Source organism: Lissotriton helveticus, chromosome 5_1 (genome assembly GCF_964261635.1).
Source record: "Lissotriton helveticus chromosome 5_1, aLisHel1.1, whole genome shotgun sequence".
Lineage (NCBI taxonomy): Eukaryota > Metazoa > Chordata > Amphibia > Caudata > Salamandridae > Lissotriton > Lissotriton helveticus.
In genome coordinates this window covers 406001975-406018289 of record NC_136065.1, presented here as the reverse complement: position 1 = coordinate 406018289, position 16315 = coordinate 406001975, and the positions used below count along the sequence as shown (strand labels likewise).

At 42.7% G+C, this 16315-nt stretch overlaps 1 protein-coding gene and 1 long non-coding RNA gene across 5 annotated transcripts in view; one reads left to right on the top strand and one right to left on the bottom strand.

Moving 5' to 3' along the window:
- The window catches only part of LOC144754613 (uncharacterized), a 230327-nt gene that overhangs the window by 92145 nt on the left and 121867 nt on the right, over window positions 1–16315 (bottom strand). The gene's annotated exons all lie outside the window — the stretch shown is intronic.
- The window catches only part of KCNAB2 (potassium voltage-gated channel subfamily A regulatory beta subunit 2), a 1353173-nt gene that overhangs the window by 1303330 nt on the left and 33528 nt on the right, over window positions 1–16315 (top strand). For all 4 annotated transcript variants that reach the window (XR_013594749.1, XM_078642625.1, XM_078642626.1 and 1 more), the window contains 2 exons: window positions 4940–5034; window positions 5510–5630. Coding sequence is in view for 3 of the 4 variants with exons in the window: in XM_078642625.1 (XP_078498751.1) it covers window positions 4940–5034; window positions 5510–5630 (216 nt within the window). In the remaining variant the exon portion in view is untranslated. The remainder of the gene's footprint in view (window positions 1–4939; window positions 5035–5509; window positions 5631–16315) is intronic.

Here is a 16315-nt window from a genome sequence, read left to right as displayed (position 1 = left end):
GCTCTAGAAGAGCTATGAGTAGAGTTAAGGTTCTTCGCACCCCCTATATGCACACCCACCATCCAAGAGAGAGGTCTCAGTGAAGAGGCCAGTCTCTCTCCACACACCCTACTACGCGCACCCATCATCTGAGAGAGAGAGGGCTGAAGGGAGAGGCTATACCATCCACGCACCCTATTAAGCACACCTGTCATCAAAATGGAGAGGCCAGTCCATCCACACACATTCATATGCACAGCAGCCATCTGAGAGAGCGTCTGAATAGAGAGACCGGTTATGTGCACACCCATCATCAGCGCGAGAGGTTTCAAAGGAGATGCTAGTAGCTTCCCATGCACTTTACTATGCACAACCGTCATCTGAGAGAGGGGTCTGAAAGGAAAGGCCAGTCCCTCTCCACACCCTTCTACGCACACCCATCATCTGAGCGAGGGGTCTGAAAGGAGACCCCACTGCGCATATTCATCATCTGAGCGAGGGGTCTGAAAGGAGACCCCACTGCGCATATTCATCATCTGAGAGAGGGGTATGAAAGGAGAGGCCGGTCCCTCCACACACCCGTCATCTGAGAGGTCTGAAAGGAAAACCCAGTCCCTCTTCCCACCCTACTATGCACACCGGTTATTACAGAGAGAGGTCTTCGCAGAGAAGTCAGTTCCTCCACACACCCTTCTACGCACATCTGTCATCTGAAAGAGAGCCCCATCCCTCCAAACACCCTACTAAGCACACTAATCATCTGAAGGGGATGTCTGAAAGGAGGAGACGCCAGCCCCTCCCCACACACTGCTACGTACAACCGTCATTAAAGAAAAAGGTCTCAGCAGAGAGGTTAGTCCCGTAACACACCATACAATGCACACCCGTCATCTAAGAGAATGGTCTGAAAGGAGAAGCCAGTAGCTACCCACATCAAACTACACACACCTGTCATCTGAGAGAGGAGACTGAAAGGAGAGCCCAGCCTCTCCCCATACCCTACTACGCACAACCGTCCTCTGGGACACGGGTCTGAAAGGAAATGTCTGTTCCTCCCCACACCCTACTGCACACTTGTCATTTGAGAGAGGGGTCTGAAACGAGAGGCCAGTCTCTGCCTACTCCCTACAATGCATCTCCGTCATCTGAGAGAGAGGTGTAAAAGAGAGGTCGAGTCCTGCCCACACCTGCCAGAACCTGCAGCCAACCCTGACCCCTCCTCCCCATGGCAGTTGACTTGTGTACTATGCACACCCATCACTTAGGAGAGGGGTCTGAAAGGAGAAGCCATTCCCTCCCCACACCAAACTACGCGCACCCATCATCTGAGAGAGGGCTCTGAAAGGAGAGCCCAGACACTCCCCACACCCTACTACGCACAACCGTCCTCTGAGAGAGGGGTCTGAAACGAGAGTCCAGTCCCTGCCCCCTCCCTGCTACACACGTCATCTGAGTGAGGGGTATGAAAGGAGAGGTCAGTCCTTCCACACACCCTACTATGCACATCTGTCTGAGAAAGGGGTATGAAAAGAGAGGCCAGAACCGCCACACACCCTGCTATGCACACCTGACATTATGTAGAGAGATCTCAGCAGAGAAGGCAGTCCCTCCACACATCCTACTACGCACACCCTTAATCCAAGAGAGAGGTCTGAAAGGATAGTCCACTCCCTCTCTACACCATACTACGCACACCCGTCATTATAGAGAGAGGTCTTGGCAGAGAGGTCAGATCCTCCACACACCCGCCATCTCAGAGAGGGGTCTGAAAGGAGAAGCCAGTCCCTGCTAAGCACACCTGCCACCTGAGAGAGGGGTCTGAAAGGAGTGGCCAATCCCTCCCCACACCCTAAAGACCATGCCTTGCAGCCAGTCCCTCCGCCCTTCCTCCTCATGGCTATTGACTTGTATACATTATGTCCCACACAAGTTTTTTGGGTTCTGCAGAAAATGTTTTCAACAGAATTAAGATACTACATAGTAGATAGTACCTAGTAACTTTTAGAAGCAGTCTTGAGTTATTAGAGAGAATTGTGTTGGCATGACAGTTCTTACTTAACATAGAAGACTGTTTGCTCCAGGTACTAAACTATGTACATGTACATGTTTTGCTTCAGGAGATAGGCTATCTGTAACATGTTCTCCACAGGATGAGGAGTGCAGGTAGTAGGATCTTTAGCACCTTCAGATCTTGGTTATTTTGAGCAAATAGTGTCTTTTTTGACAACTGTTGCCTAGAGTGTACACTGTTCTTAGCAGATTCTTTTTAATACTCTGTGCTATATTTGTCATAAAAGTTTTACTGTTTGAAAACAGTATGGTATAGGATAAACTCTCTCCATAGAGTTAATACTGTTTACAGAACCCAGTTCTCTACTGATATCAGCTTAATTTCTCAATGTAGGTTAGGTGAGTGTCAGATGGTTGATACAGATAAAAGCTGTCCGTTGTAGGGTATTTGTTTTGGAACTGGCATTTGTTAAGTTTGCTTTCTGTGAACAGTTGTATAACGCTTGAACACCATACTCAATGAGGGTTTTCCATATATCTGTGGTTGATTGTTAATGTGAACTATGCTGCCTATAAAGTGTATGATATAGAGTCAATGTTGAAATAATGCTTGCTTTCTACACCTAAGGGAGTTGTATTTGTGATGGCACTAATGATGCCGCCTGATGTTCTCCTGAGCTATTTTGTACTTAGATGATGTCATTTGAGACCTTCCAAAGAAAGAGTACATCCTACTTGGCTCCTATATGGAATGTTTCGCAGTGATCCGTTAAGCGGGGCCAAGGAAAAGGGTGGTGGCGTGTAAAAGTGAGATTTTCCAACTTAATTCCTACAGTAAACTTTGCTCTCTGATACAGAAAAAACAGCTGCAAGGACTTGCACCAGATTTGACAAAAAGTTAGAACTTCTCTCTGAAATCCTGCTTTTTGTGATTTGGTGTAGATCTGTTGAGGTGTGTTTGAGATATTAGCATTTGAAGAGTGGCATGAAGGGATTAAAAAGTTAGGTATACTTGTACTGTTGGTTTCCCAATATGTTCTGATTGTCCAATTAAAGGGAAATAGTCAGTCCTGATTTGCTGACCACAGCTTACCGACCAAGGCCTTGTTTCTTGATCAGATGTCTAAAACATACCTCACCAGCTTAATTGCAAACTCTTCTTCCAGGGTTACTGCCTCTTTCCCGACCATTAACAATATCCTGTTTGAAACAACGTGAGAACAAATGCATTTAATTGCAGAACCAAATACTTCAATATGTCATATTAGCTCTTAGCTTCCTTTATCTGTTCCTTACCACATTAGCATTCACAAATATTTACGTTTTATTATGAAATGATGATTGCAAAATGATAATGATAAAGTTTTATTGAATGGAAAAAGCTGGGTTTGGCTCAAGGAATGATGCCTTGGAAGTTAGTGCTCATATTGAACAAAGCTCAAGCACACTTTAATTTTACAACTGTACTAGAAAAGGTCTTTCCTTCACTGCTGCATCCTGACTTTTAGTTTCATTGAAGTAATACAGATGGAAAACCGTCTTTTATCAAACTAAAGAACATTGAAAACATGCTGGAAATTAAGATTTTAAAATGCTATTTTGGCCACCATTTGCAAACAGCTTAGAGTTCGTTTCAAATGTGATTTAGCCTGTATTACTTATGCTGCCATATTCTATTGCACTTCACTTGCAGTAGCTCTCCTTTTTCATTACTGATTCAATAACGACATTTGCCGGTAGCTCATTTCTTTTATAATAAAGACTGTAATACTGTAAATGAGACCAAGGTGCTAATTTGCTATTGAACATTAGGAATAGTCATTAAACTAGATTAAAAGAACAGCTGTTTTTAGGTTTTGCCTGCACTGCGCTTGGCTGTGCTTGGTAAAGCTCTTGTATTTAATGTATCTTAAATGGGGACTCTTATCAGTTCCCAATGCCGAATTACTGTGTTCATTCGCTTTTGTGTGGAACTTTTGTTTTTGTTAATGTCCCCTGGCTGCACGCATTCACGATACTTCTACTAAAGCTGTTCACACTGTTTAAACCCCATTCATTGTCAAGATAAAATCTCTTCCCATGGAAAAGGCAGACTGCTTCTAACAGTATGCTGGAATGCTTGTTTTTTATGACTTAGTTGTGTAAAGCGGATGTTATATCCTTAGCACGTTTGTGGCATTCCCTAATCATTTCTCAGTACCTTTATTTGCACTATGTAGGCCTTATCGGATTGATTTTTTTCAACTTAATCTATTTCGTCATGATTAATTTCTAAATGTTGTAATACAAATTACACGTTAATATACAAGAGCTATGCTATGTTTTACTACTTAAAAATAAAGTTAATATACAAGAGCTATGCTATATTTTACCACTAAGCAGGCAGCCACAAGTGCAGTTACCTTGCAGACATCAGGGTCATGATTCGAATTCTGCAGAAGGTACAGTGGCACCGGTCCCAGAGGTTATCAGAACTCCTCTAAACACATAATATTGCTATTACATCAAGTAATACTATTACTTCATTTTTCAAAATGTTGCTATTACTTTCCTGCACTATACCACTAGTAACAGCACAATACATTGCGTTTTTGTACATAAACAAGTTATAACACTTTAACAGACTTTCGGTATCTTATATTGTGCAACTACCCAGTGAGCTACAGCTTACAACAAAAAAAAGCTTATTATTAATCACATAGGCAAAAACGAATGCATTTACCAATGCTTGTTTTTTATGGCATGGTTGGTGAGATTGGCCTTAAAGGGCATGTCCAATATGATTTAGCTGTTGGCCAAATTATCTTATCTCTAGATAACTGCACTCGACTTAAGGCAGTGGCTCTAATGATGTTGGTCTGGACAAGAGAAATAATAATGATAAGTAACAGGTAGATGTGGATGTTGCTGCTCTCCCTCAGTGCTCATGTATGCCTTTTCATTTTACCAGGTGTTGGTGCTATGACATGGTCACCCCTGGCCTGTGGAATAGTATCTGGCAAATATGATGGTGGAATCCCACCTTATTCTAGAGCATCCTTAAAGGTAAATATTACTAGTTGTAAGTGTTATTTGAAACATTGATGAGAATCTGTGTGGATAAGAGTACAGACACAGGGAGAATTATCAGTGTATTTTAAAATGAACTGTAGCATTGGGGAAGTAAAGGCTTGAATGTGAATGTAGTTTTGTGTGGTAAATGGTGGTGGCCACAAAAGAAAGCTAGCTCTTGTCTGATCATCATGAATGTATAGATGATCAACTTAATACAGGTGAGATCTAAGAGAATTTTCTCTGAACATGAGGCCTTGCTGGTACATTTCTGGAGAATGTGTGGTAAGGAATACAGAGAGCCACAACTTTGCATCTAATCAGTCACTTGACTTTTTTAGAACAGTTGAAGAAACCCTGAGTTGTTCCCAAGTCACATAACTGGTTAGCCACAGTTCTTGTTTCACTCACCATTTATAAAAGAAATCTATTCTGTTTTAGTATTGATGTGATTCTTGGTATTTTAAAGGGTTATCAGTGGTTAAAAGATAAGATCCTAAGCGAGGAAGGAAGACGGCAACAAGCAAAGCTGAAAGAGCTCCAGGCCATCGCGGAACGCTTGGGCTGCACCCTACCACAACTAGCCATTGGTAAGCAGGCTTTGAAATAATTCTGTATATTAATCTAACTACTGTCTGCACAAAGATTTTTCATTGTTTTCCAGGAGCAGGTTTGTTAACAGCCAGCCAGGAATGATTATTGAGCCTCTGGGTGGGGCTGAAAGGCAACCCGTCTGGGCATACCCTGCCAACTAAGGGCGAACAAAGCGATACCAAAGGGGATGATGGACGAAGAGCTTGAGCAAATCAAACACTCACCCCCAGTCAACTGATCTGGATTTAATCCCTCATCATTCTTTAGCTCACTCCATCACCCAGTTCAGACATGGCCATATGCAAATCAGTCTGACCCTGTGCCTCATGGGAACAGTCCAGCTCGGTCCAGGAAAGACATGGCTTGGCAGTTCGGTCCATCATCCCCTTTGGTATTGCTATTGGCTTACTAGGCACATTTAAGAGTGACACATCTACTATGTAAAATAGGTGTTTTTCATTTCAGTGCACGTTTCAATTCCATCTGTCACTGCAGTGCTTTTAAACTGCAGGCCAGCCCATGCTGCACACCAAAGACATTTTTGTAATATACAAGGGTGGTATAAATACACACTGCAGCCTGCATTTAACTTTTACTCTGGCTTTACTAGAAAGTTACCAAGGACTAAATGGCAATTACAGTGCCCAATAAATGTTTTAAGGGGAGAGCACATCTGTTCCACAGTGGCATAGTGCACAAAGAACTAAGCCTGCAAAAATCAGGTAGAACAAAAATAGGGGGGCTATGACAAATGATGCTCTTTCTAATAGTTACTGTTAGGCCTGACATCCTTGGCATGGTATTCCCCTCCCAACATCCTTAGTGTGTTATTCCCCCCCCCCCCCCCAGCCATTTTGCTTTATTTGGCTTTCCTACTGACTCCTCGGACTCCAATTCATGGTTATCACTTGCCGGAGGGCTCTCACAACTCGATTTTCAGGTCACATTCATGTCTAGTTGAAATCAGAACTGTCTGCATCCGCCAGCGAAAGAAGGGAAGTTCCAGATGGGCAAGAGTTTGAACTGTCTACTGGAATTATTTCAGGCAGGTAGCGACTTCCTAAGTCTCCTAATTGTTTGCACCCTTCAGCAGAGGAAGTTTACATAAGGGAAGGCAGCTTTAGCTGACAGCATGAGGATCTTTAGCATTAAGTGTCAACAAAAAGCTAGTGCAACCAGCTCTGAAGTAAAATGCAGGAGAAGGTTGATAAGTCATAGGGGCAACTTCCTCCGATCAGCAGAGAGGCATTCTTCAGCATAATTGCAGGTAGGAAAGTCCTCTCTCTTTTTCTTCCATTGAAGTGGAGCATGCAGGGTATTTTAAATTGCCGGGCAATCAGCTGTTGGTGATGTAACTTAGCAAATCTTGTGACAGTTTAACCGTCTCCCCACTCTACTTTTTTTTTGTAAAAACATCTTTTTATTAAATAGGCTCATGATATCTCATACATTGCATTACAAGCACACCCAATTAACCTTTCTGATATATTGGTACCTATAACGTTTCATCAAAGCCAGCACAACGTTGTTAGTACAACCCAGCTTTGTTAGGTTATCGCATCGTTAACATTGGTCAAATCAAGCAACCTAAGACTCTAGATCGCCTTTATTCACAAGTCTCTCCTGCTTCCTCTGACTCGCATAATGGCAATACCTCCTCTAAGTTTCTGTATTTCTCTCAGGGGGACCATATTTTTCCACATTTCTTCTTGCATACCCTGCTATCATATATAACCTTTTCCGCTTGGTAACACCAGTCAAGATCAGTCTCCAATTCAGTTGCAGTTGGGGAGATGTGCGACCCCCACCTACGCGCTATGTTATGCTTTGCCACTCCGGTGGCTAGGGTAAGCCTAGGCCAATCTTCCTCTCCCTTGATCATCAGTAGGAGACCCTTGGCATCCAGAGGTATCTCTACTCCCGTGACCCTGGACATTGTCAACGCTACTCCCTGCCAAAAGCGAACAACTATTGGGCATTCCCATACTATATGGAAGAATGATCCCTCTGTTTGGCATCCTCATATGCAGTGTGCTGACTGTACTTTGCCCAATTTGTATAGTAGTGTGCAGGGGTAGTATGAGCGATGCAGAATTCTAAGCTGTATCAGACCTGATGGCTATTTCTCTAGGCCCCTGCAGCGCATCGGCCCATTCTTCATCTTCGAGAGTGCCCAAGTCAGTCTCCCAAGCTGTACCCAGGTAATTCAGGGGATCTGGCGTATTGTAGATTAATTTCTTATATATTGTTGAAATGGCCTTGTCCAGTATGGTATCTGCTAGCAAACGTCCACAAGGGGATAATATTCAGGGATGGTCGCTTCTCAAGTTATATGTCTACTTAATGTGTGCGTGAGTCGCACATAGGGAAAGGCCTGGGCAGGCGCAAGCTGAAATTTGTTTTTTAGGTCCTCAAAATGTAGCGCTGCTGTTCCCCTCCATATGTCGCCCTGATGATCAATACCTATGATTCTCCACACCTCAAAGCCCGTAAAGCCGGCTACTTCCCTCAGTTGGTCACCCAACCACAATGGCGTCTTTGCTGTCAGACGGCGAGGCCACCCTAAGTAGTTGTTAGCTGCAAACCAGCACTTTATTGCCGTTGTTGTATTGGGCAGCAGAGCCTGTGTGATCCTTCGGGCATAAAGCAGAGCCTTGTGGTTCCCATTAGGCATAGCCTCCCTATCCACTCTGTAGAATGGTTCCTCTCTTCCAGTATATATCCATTCATTTATAACCATCAGTTGTGAGATCCAATAGTATAGCCTTGAGTCGGGGACTGCAAGACTGCCGTCGTAGACTCCTCTCTGTAGCTTATTCAACGCTATCCCCCACTCAACATTTTTAAGCAAAATGGTACACTTGCTTCCCTGGGGGACTTGTTTGTGGCAGATGTTACCAAAACACAAACTGGTAATTCATTTTGTAGCTGTGTGCAGCTTTCTCCTGTTCCTAAAATCCTTCTGGTTCTTTCATTCCAGCTCATAGACTTAATCTTCACCTAAGTCAATACGTTGTCCAGGCCTTCTAAGTTGTCTGGTCCACATGGGAGTTAGGTTGTCGTTACTTGGGAGATTGCCATAGAAGCCCATTCCAACCTAAATATCCTTGCTGCTTTCATTAATTTCTCCTGGCACATCCTGTCTGTTGTATGGCCAGCCATATGAAGTAGCAGATTTGACAGAAGGTAGCAAGGAGATATGATTCTTAACTGAAATGTGTCTGCCTTTGGAATGCACGCAGCGGAGTTTAAGCAGAATATATCCATCCCAAATTGGTATTAATCTAACCGGTAATAACAATTTAAGTTCATTACTGTTTTTTCCCAGCTGAATTTACATATATGCTGCCAAATTGTTTTTGATGGCACTTTCCTATTCAAAGATACAAGGGAAATATTGAAATGCATTTTGCACATTGGAAATATATCCTCAAACAGGCTAAAATAATGTTTTAGGTTTTGGCTGTAGTAGGAAAAATATTTTTATTTAATGGGGCCCTAGGCACAGTGTCTTGAATGGCAATTTGGAAATAAAGGATGTTTTAGTAGGCCAATGCCACTGGAGTGGTCAAAACACATGCTACCCAAATCAATAAAAGATATGGGAGTGAAACAACACAAAAAGATGGATTTCCCTATCCTAAATGTGTAGAATTTGCCTAACAATGTAAGCATTTAAAATATCTTCTTACCTCTCCTGCATCTCATCATGCTCCCTATTTACTGATGTTATGGTTTCTTTGCCCACTCTCCACAGACAATGTCTCAGTCTTCCTATAGCCAAAGGTCTTAGGCTTGTTATCCATCACATATGTATCTTCTTGTTGTACTAACACCAGGTTCTCTGTCTCTCTGTTTCCCTCAGACGCATAATTTGTTTAGTGTATAACATTCACATAGATGTGTTACTTTTATCAAAATATATTGCAGCCACCTTGGAGAATTAATTCCTTTCCTCAATATTCACACTCGTACATCATAATGCAGTCACTGTCTACTCCTACTGAAGTGATATCAACTCCTTGGCTTGATGACAGACCAACCCATCACTTTGTTTTTTAGTGAGGAAAACCTGGTGTACAGTGGTCACAGAGACCCAATTGTATTCAGGATGTTCCCTGTTGTATCTTAGCAACTGGTTGCTGACTACACCGTATTCTAGATTTTGGATTCCGGTGCAGAGAGCAGACAGTTGCTGAAGTGAGAGTACGTGACAGGGGTTGCTGATCTGTGCTCAATAAAACTACGTACTTATATCCCCTGCAAATGATCTCCTAAATATTGCGCAGACCCAAACCAGCTGTAGCTCTGTACATATGGCACAGGAGGCGTTGAATTGGATGCGCTTAGTGTTTGAGAGCCAGTGGAGCTCATGGAAAAGATGAGAAACAGAAGCATGTTTTGGCAGCCAAAACAGAAGCCTGGCTGCTGAGTTCTGGACAAGCTCCAGTAAAAAGCCCAGGTTTTTGACTTAAGATGATGGATTTAGCACAGGTCCCTAAAGAAGCCGGCCAATGTTGTGGGTCCCAAAGAGAAGGACCACGACTTCTGTCTTATCTTCATTGAGCTCGAGTAGGTTATTATTCATCCATAAGGTGATATGGCTCAAGCCCCGTTTAAGAACGGAGGATCTAGGGTCCTGTGCAGGTGACAAGGAAAAGATGATCTGAGGGTCTCTGCATAGGAAAACAGGGTAAGGCCACATATCTCCAGCACATCAGCTAAAGGTCAAACGTAGATATTAAACAACATGGGGCTTAACACCAAACCCTGAGGTACACCCGTGGTGAGAATCCTAGATGCCGATCTCTCATTAGCAGAGAAAATTTGTAACGTCCGATCATTAACGAATGATGCAAAGCAATTCAGTGCTGTGTTGTCAAAGCCTACATCCTCAGTCTTTCAACTAAAATAGGGTGAGACACAGTGTCAAAGGCTGCTCTAAGATCGAGTAAAATAAGTGCAACTGTTTGCCCCTCATCTAGATGTCTTCTAAGATGTTCAGTGGCGCCTAGGAGGGCAGATTCAATGCATGTGACCTGTGCTTAAGCCCAACTGTGAAATGTGTAAAATATTAGGGTCTCAACAACTGAACAAAGCCATCAATTGACATATTTCTCCAAAATTTTGGGGAAAATGTGCAACAAAGATATCGGGTGGTTAACTAGGGAGACTCCCCTTTGGTCGAATGGGTGTTTGCTGCAACTGGCGGTGTTGTCTGGTTTTCGGGGCTGGTTCTGCGTTGGCATCTCTACACTCAGGGACATTATGCGGGCACCAGTGCTAAAGTCCTTTCAGGAGATCCAAACGGACTTCCACATGCCAAAAACTCACATTTTCAGTTATTTACAGCTCCGTCATGCCATCTCTCCTCACATCAAGGGGTTGAGGTCCCTGCCTGAGTTTAGTCCCATGGAAGCAAAAGTATTTATGGGAGACCTCCATGACCACTAAATTTCCAGGATGTATCAGTCCCTGGTTATCCATTGTTCCCCCACACTGCAGCGACTTCGGGAGGCTTGGAAGGGAGACATAGGCCCACTAGAGGAGGAGGACTGGGTGGAGGCTCTCGCCTCCTCGAGGGTCATCAATAGCTGTAAGTCTCCATCTTATTCAGTTTAAATATCTCCACTGGGTCTATTTCACCACGGTTCGACTCTGGAGGGTGAGATTGGTGGCTTCCCCGGCGTGCCTTCGATGCCAGCAGGAGGAGGGTACACTGCTCCATACAATCTGGCAGTGCACCACCTTGGCACGATTCTGGCGGGGAGTCTTGTCGTGTTTATCCGAGGTCCTTGGCTGGGACCTCCCCCATTCCCCAAATCTGGTCCTTCTCCATGTTATGGATGATATAGGAGGCAACATATACAAACCCCATTTGATGCTCTTGGGGTTCATCTTGGCCAAGAGGGATATTGCCAAAGCCTGGAAGGCTCCAAAGGGCGCCCTCGGTATCTGTGTGGAAAAATAGCATGGATTTCTGTATGGGGCTGGCGATCCCTATTTTCGCGGCTAGGGGATGCCCGCTTAAACAACATCAAATCTGGAGGCGATGGGCAGACTATCGAAGCTTTGAGTTGGAACCGGTATCTTGGCCAGGCCTGCAGATGGGATGATCCTCCCCCTATAGCTGACAGGCAACGTTACTCTGTCGATACAGGTGCAAGGTGTTCTGGATTACTGGGACTGTTCATCTATGGTACTGTTTTGGGGTGGGGTTTCGTTAATATTTTTAGTTTTTTACTCAATATTTCAAATGTATCGCTCTTCATTTGTCCTATATTATCATTGAAATTGTCAAAGTCAATGCTATGTTCATTCTATATGCTGGAGTTGCTGGGTTACAGTGCTCTGCGTAATATTGGTTGTTTTACAAATACAATCTGTATAAAAAAAATAAAAAAGATATTGGACGGTAGTTTTACCAATTGGTCGGATCAAGATAGTTTTCTTTTATTTTCCAGAAGTGGGACATTCATAGCATGCATCCAACTATGGGGCCCTCTACCTTCTGAAAGAGAAATGTTAAGAAGGTCAAGCACCACCTGCAAACGTTTTGGGTCTAGAAGCCCAAGCTTATTTGATGGAAGAGGATCAAGTGGCGGGCCCGATATAAGCTGAAGTAATATGGCCAAGAAGGTTGAGGAATTCAACAAGGGCCAGGACTCTATTTTAGTTATTGAATCCAAAGTGAATAAAGCATTATCCTGTGCTTCTCGAATGACATACGCAATGTCCTTACAAGCAGCAGAATCAGTAAATCGGGTGCTGCCCTCATTATCCTTAGAAAAATTACAATGGATAGCTTCCACTTTTTCAATAAACAAATGGGAAGCTCCTCACATTGAGACTGCGATAGTAGAGGTGGAGAAGGCAATTTGCTTGGGTCAGGGAGTTCTTTGACCATAATGAAAAGTACCTTAGGACAATTTTGGGCGTTGGTAATTTCATCTGAGTAAAACCACGTCTGAGCAGTTTTGCAGAGCCCATGATAATTTTTTATCACCTGCTTATAATTAACTTTAGACTTTTTATTGTAAGACTTTATCCAACATCTTTCTAGGGCCTTGCAGCGCTTCTTTTCGAGCCAAAGTTTTCATTAAATCAAGGTGCCGGGAAGTGGAGCCTTCCAGAGCATGTTGCTGTAGGTGGTAAAATCGTCTCTACAGCATTAGTAAACCAGCTATCAACTAGATCCTGATTCTCATCAACTATTTGTTGTAGAGCAGGCAAAGTACTCTGAAGTTGAGCATTCAGGATCGGAACATCCAATTTGGATCAGTTTCTAGTCTTATTTATAGGGCGTTACCGTCCCACTCCAGGGAAGACCTGGTATTGCTGGATGGTCTGACCAAAGTAAAGGAATAGGCGGCTCTATAATCAGATCCTTCACATTGGAAAAGATTGGGTCTAGAAGATGGCCTCATTCTTATGTAGGTGCAGAGTTGCACAAAGTCAAATTCAGAATATCCAGATCTTCAATAAAAGTGGTTGCATAACCGCATTTTGAGCCATCCAAGTGGACATTAATATCACCGAGCCGGGTCAAATTGGCATATTTTAAAATATAAGGAGCTTCTTGGTCAGGGATAGAAGCATACCAATTCCCAGCATAATCTGGGCGTTGATAAATCAGAGCTCCCGACCTCACAGGCAGGAAGTGGCAGATCTTCAATTTTACATTTGTATTCTTTTTTTAACTATAGTTGCTATTCCACCACCTGTCTTGTCCTGTCTATCTTTCTTTACTATAGTGTAATTGGGAGGAAGTGTCGCAATCACATGTGGTGATGACCCATCATGAAGCCATGTCTCTGTCAAAAATAAGGCATCCGGATTGTAATATCATAAAAAACTGGTCTCTAAAAAGGGAACGACAATTTATGCTAAAAAATAAAATAGAAAGCATTAGCACCATCTGCCCCTAGCTGTGATATTCTAGTGCTACACTCTGTTCCTGAATCCACATTGGAACCACTGTCCAACTATTGGACCGATAAGTCATAGCAGCTGTTTATGAGTGGATATATCTGTAAGTCTAACCTCTGACAGCTTGAAGGACAAACAGTTCTCATACCTGAAATTTGAGCGGATTAATAGGTCAGCCTGTATGATAGAGAACCTGGGTTCCAGGCCCCTGGCCTATGTCGGGCACAGACAGGCTTGCCTTAGTACAGGCGGGAAGTGGAGAAAGTTCCACAGGTGACCACTCCCTCTCTGCTCAATCAGCTCTGAATTGCATGGAGCTGTGTCAGACTGGAGAGAGGTAAGACGGCACACTAAGAAAATAAGAAAAAAGTAAAACACTTCCCCCCCCAACACAGTACACCGATGCCTGCATAACAGTAGCAGCAATACAAATTAACAGTTAAAAGGAATGTTCATTTTTAAAAAGAAATGAAAACAGACGGCATGTGGAGCACCAATACCTATTATGTAGTGCTCTAATATTATGCATAGATGAATCAAATTCCATTTGAACACCAGTGAACTTGGACTACATTCCATGTCACCACTGTGGTCATTTCTAGACTCGCTAGTACAGGATATGTTGTCGAGTGGACAAGTGCTTCCAACACCACTGCCTTTTGTACATGTGGTGAGGTTGTATCTAGCACATTTGATCCATTGCTGTTGTCACTTCTGGAAACCAAGAATGATCATGAAACAATTGCTTTTCTAAACTGCCCTTAAATTGATGATTTGTCCCACTTGCTCTAGGGATAGCTTAACTAAAAATCTTTTGCTCCACTATCATTCTCCAAAAAAGCAAAGCTGAATCCTTTGACACCTGGACTACTTGAACAAGTTCAGCATAGATTGAATTTGCTTTTTTTAACTTTTTTTTAGCCTCTTAATTAAAACACAATCACCAACTTGACAATGTTGGTCTTTCACAAAGTTTTTGTTATTAAAATCTGACTTTTGTGTAGATTGTTGACACACACATGTATTTGTAACCTCTTTATGATCCTTACAAAACCAAACGTCATTCTTTGACTTTAAACTCTTGACCCAATCTGGATATACATTTAATCTGGGATATCTTTTCCTCAGGTGATGAAAGGGGAACTGCTTGTAGTGCTATGTGGAGAGACAAAGTATGTCCATAACTTCTTTCTGTGGAATGTCTCGACTGGTTCTCCTATAGCTAAGGCAGATTGCATAACTTCTTTCAAAAACGTCCTTATTCTCTTACTAATCCAATGGAAGTTGGAGAATGCAATGCCACTCTTAAATATTTGATATGAAAAGATTCAATAAAATCCATCATCTGTGAAGACGTGAAATGTGTACCATTATCAGTACCAGTTCCTTCAGTAGACCCTTTCTGTCAAAACCTTCTTTAAAAATGTGGTGTTGGGGACAGCAGTGAATTCAAAATATGCCCGCTTTGAAAAATTGTCTATTATGACTATTTGAATGTCTCTTGACACAGGTCAGTGTTTCAAGTGGACCAGCAACATGTAACGCAACCTTACCACAAATGCGAATGTGAAAAGTTATCATGTGTATAAGGGTTTGAGCAGTCCAATATTTGTTGGACATCAAACGTGTCGCAATTGGCTATCCAGTCAGAGACCTGAGCATCCATGGATGGCCACCAAAAAAATTGCTTCAGGTTTTTGCAAGTGCCACCCATACCTAGATGGATTCAAGCTACCCTGGCTGATATGGGGTGATACCCCCAAACCGGTAGTGGATGCTTGTTTCCAGTCCAGATAAGAACTGGCCTGGCAGTTCGGGCTCAACTGTTCCCATAAGGAGCTAGGTCAAGACTGATGGCTGGGTTAAAACTGGGGTGGCATAGTGAGCAAAAAAAACAATTGATTCAACCCAGATCTCTTGACTGGGGGTGAGTTGTTGAAAGATTTCAGCACTCTGTCCATCATCTTGTTGTGTTTGCTACCCTCACCCAGATGTCCAGCATGTACCTTATTGGCTAAAACCTCACGGATACATATTATGCTTCAAAAAGCCTTTTGCTATTGAAAGGTAATTTGCTACTAGTGCAAAAGGTTTTGAGAAGTGTGGGCAGAGATATTCTCTTGGGCCATCCTTTGTTGACATACTCCATGACCGTTACTAATACCTAGTCTTTTTCTGCAGCACTCCACCAGTCTTTTAGACCAATCAGACCACATGAATCTAAAACATATTCACCCACTGCCACCACACACTCTACATCCATCCACATATTCCTCTTGCAGATCCGTATTTAAAGCCATTCGCGAAAGTCAATCAGCCCTAACATTTCTGCCTCAGGAGATGTACTTAATTGTAATATTAGATTCTTGCATCCAGTTAACATATGAATTAGTGGTTTGTGGGCTGTACAGATTTCAAAATGCGAGCCGTATAATTTTTTACAAAAATTTCTCCTCTGCCCATGAACACGCCAATACCTCTTGACCTATTCTGCTGTAATGTGATAATGCTTGTTTTGATCAGCAAAAGCAGAATGAATAGTTTTTTCTCTGTTATCAATCCATTGTGAAAGAATAGCACCTAAACCCATTTGGCTTGCATCTACAGTGAGCTAACATTTATGACCCGGTGAGAAAGGTGAAAATGTAGTTGCTAAAATAATCAATTCTTTCACTCTTTCAAATGCTTCATTGGTGGAATAATTCCATTCTTACTATACACTCTTCCTCAAGATATTGCTTAAAGGTTGTAC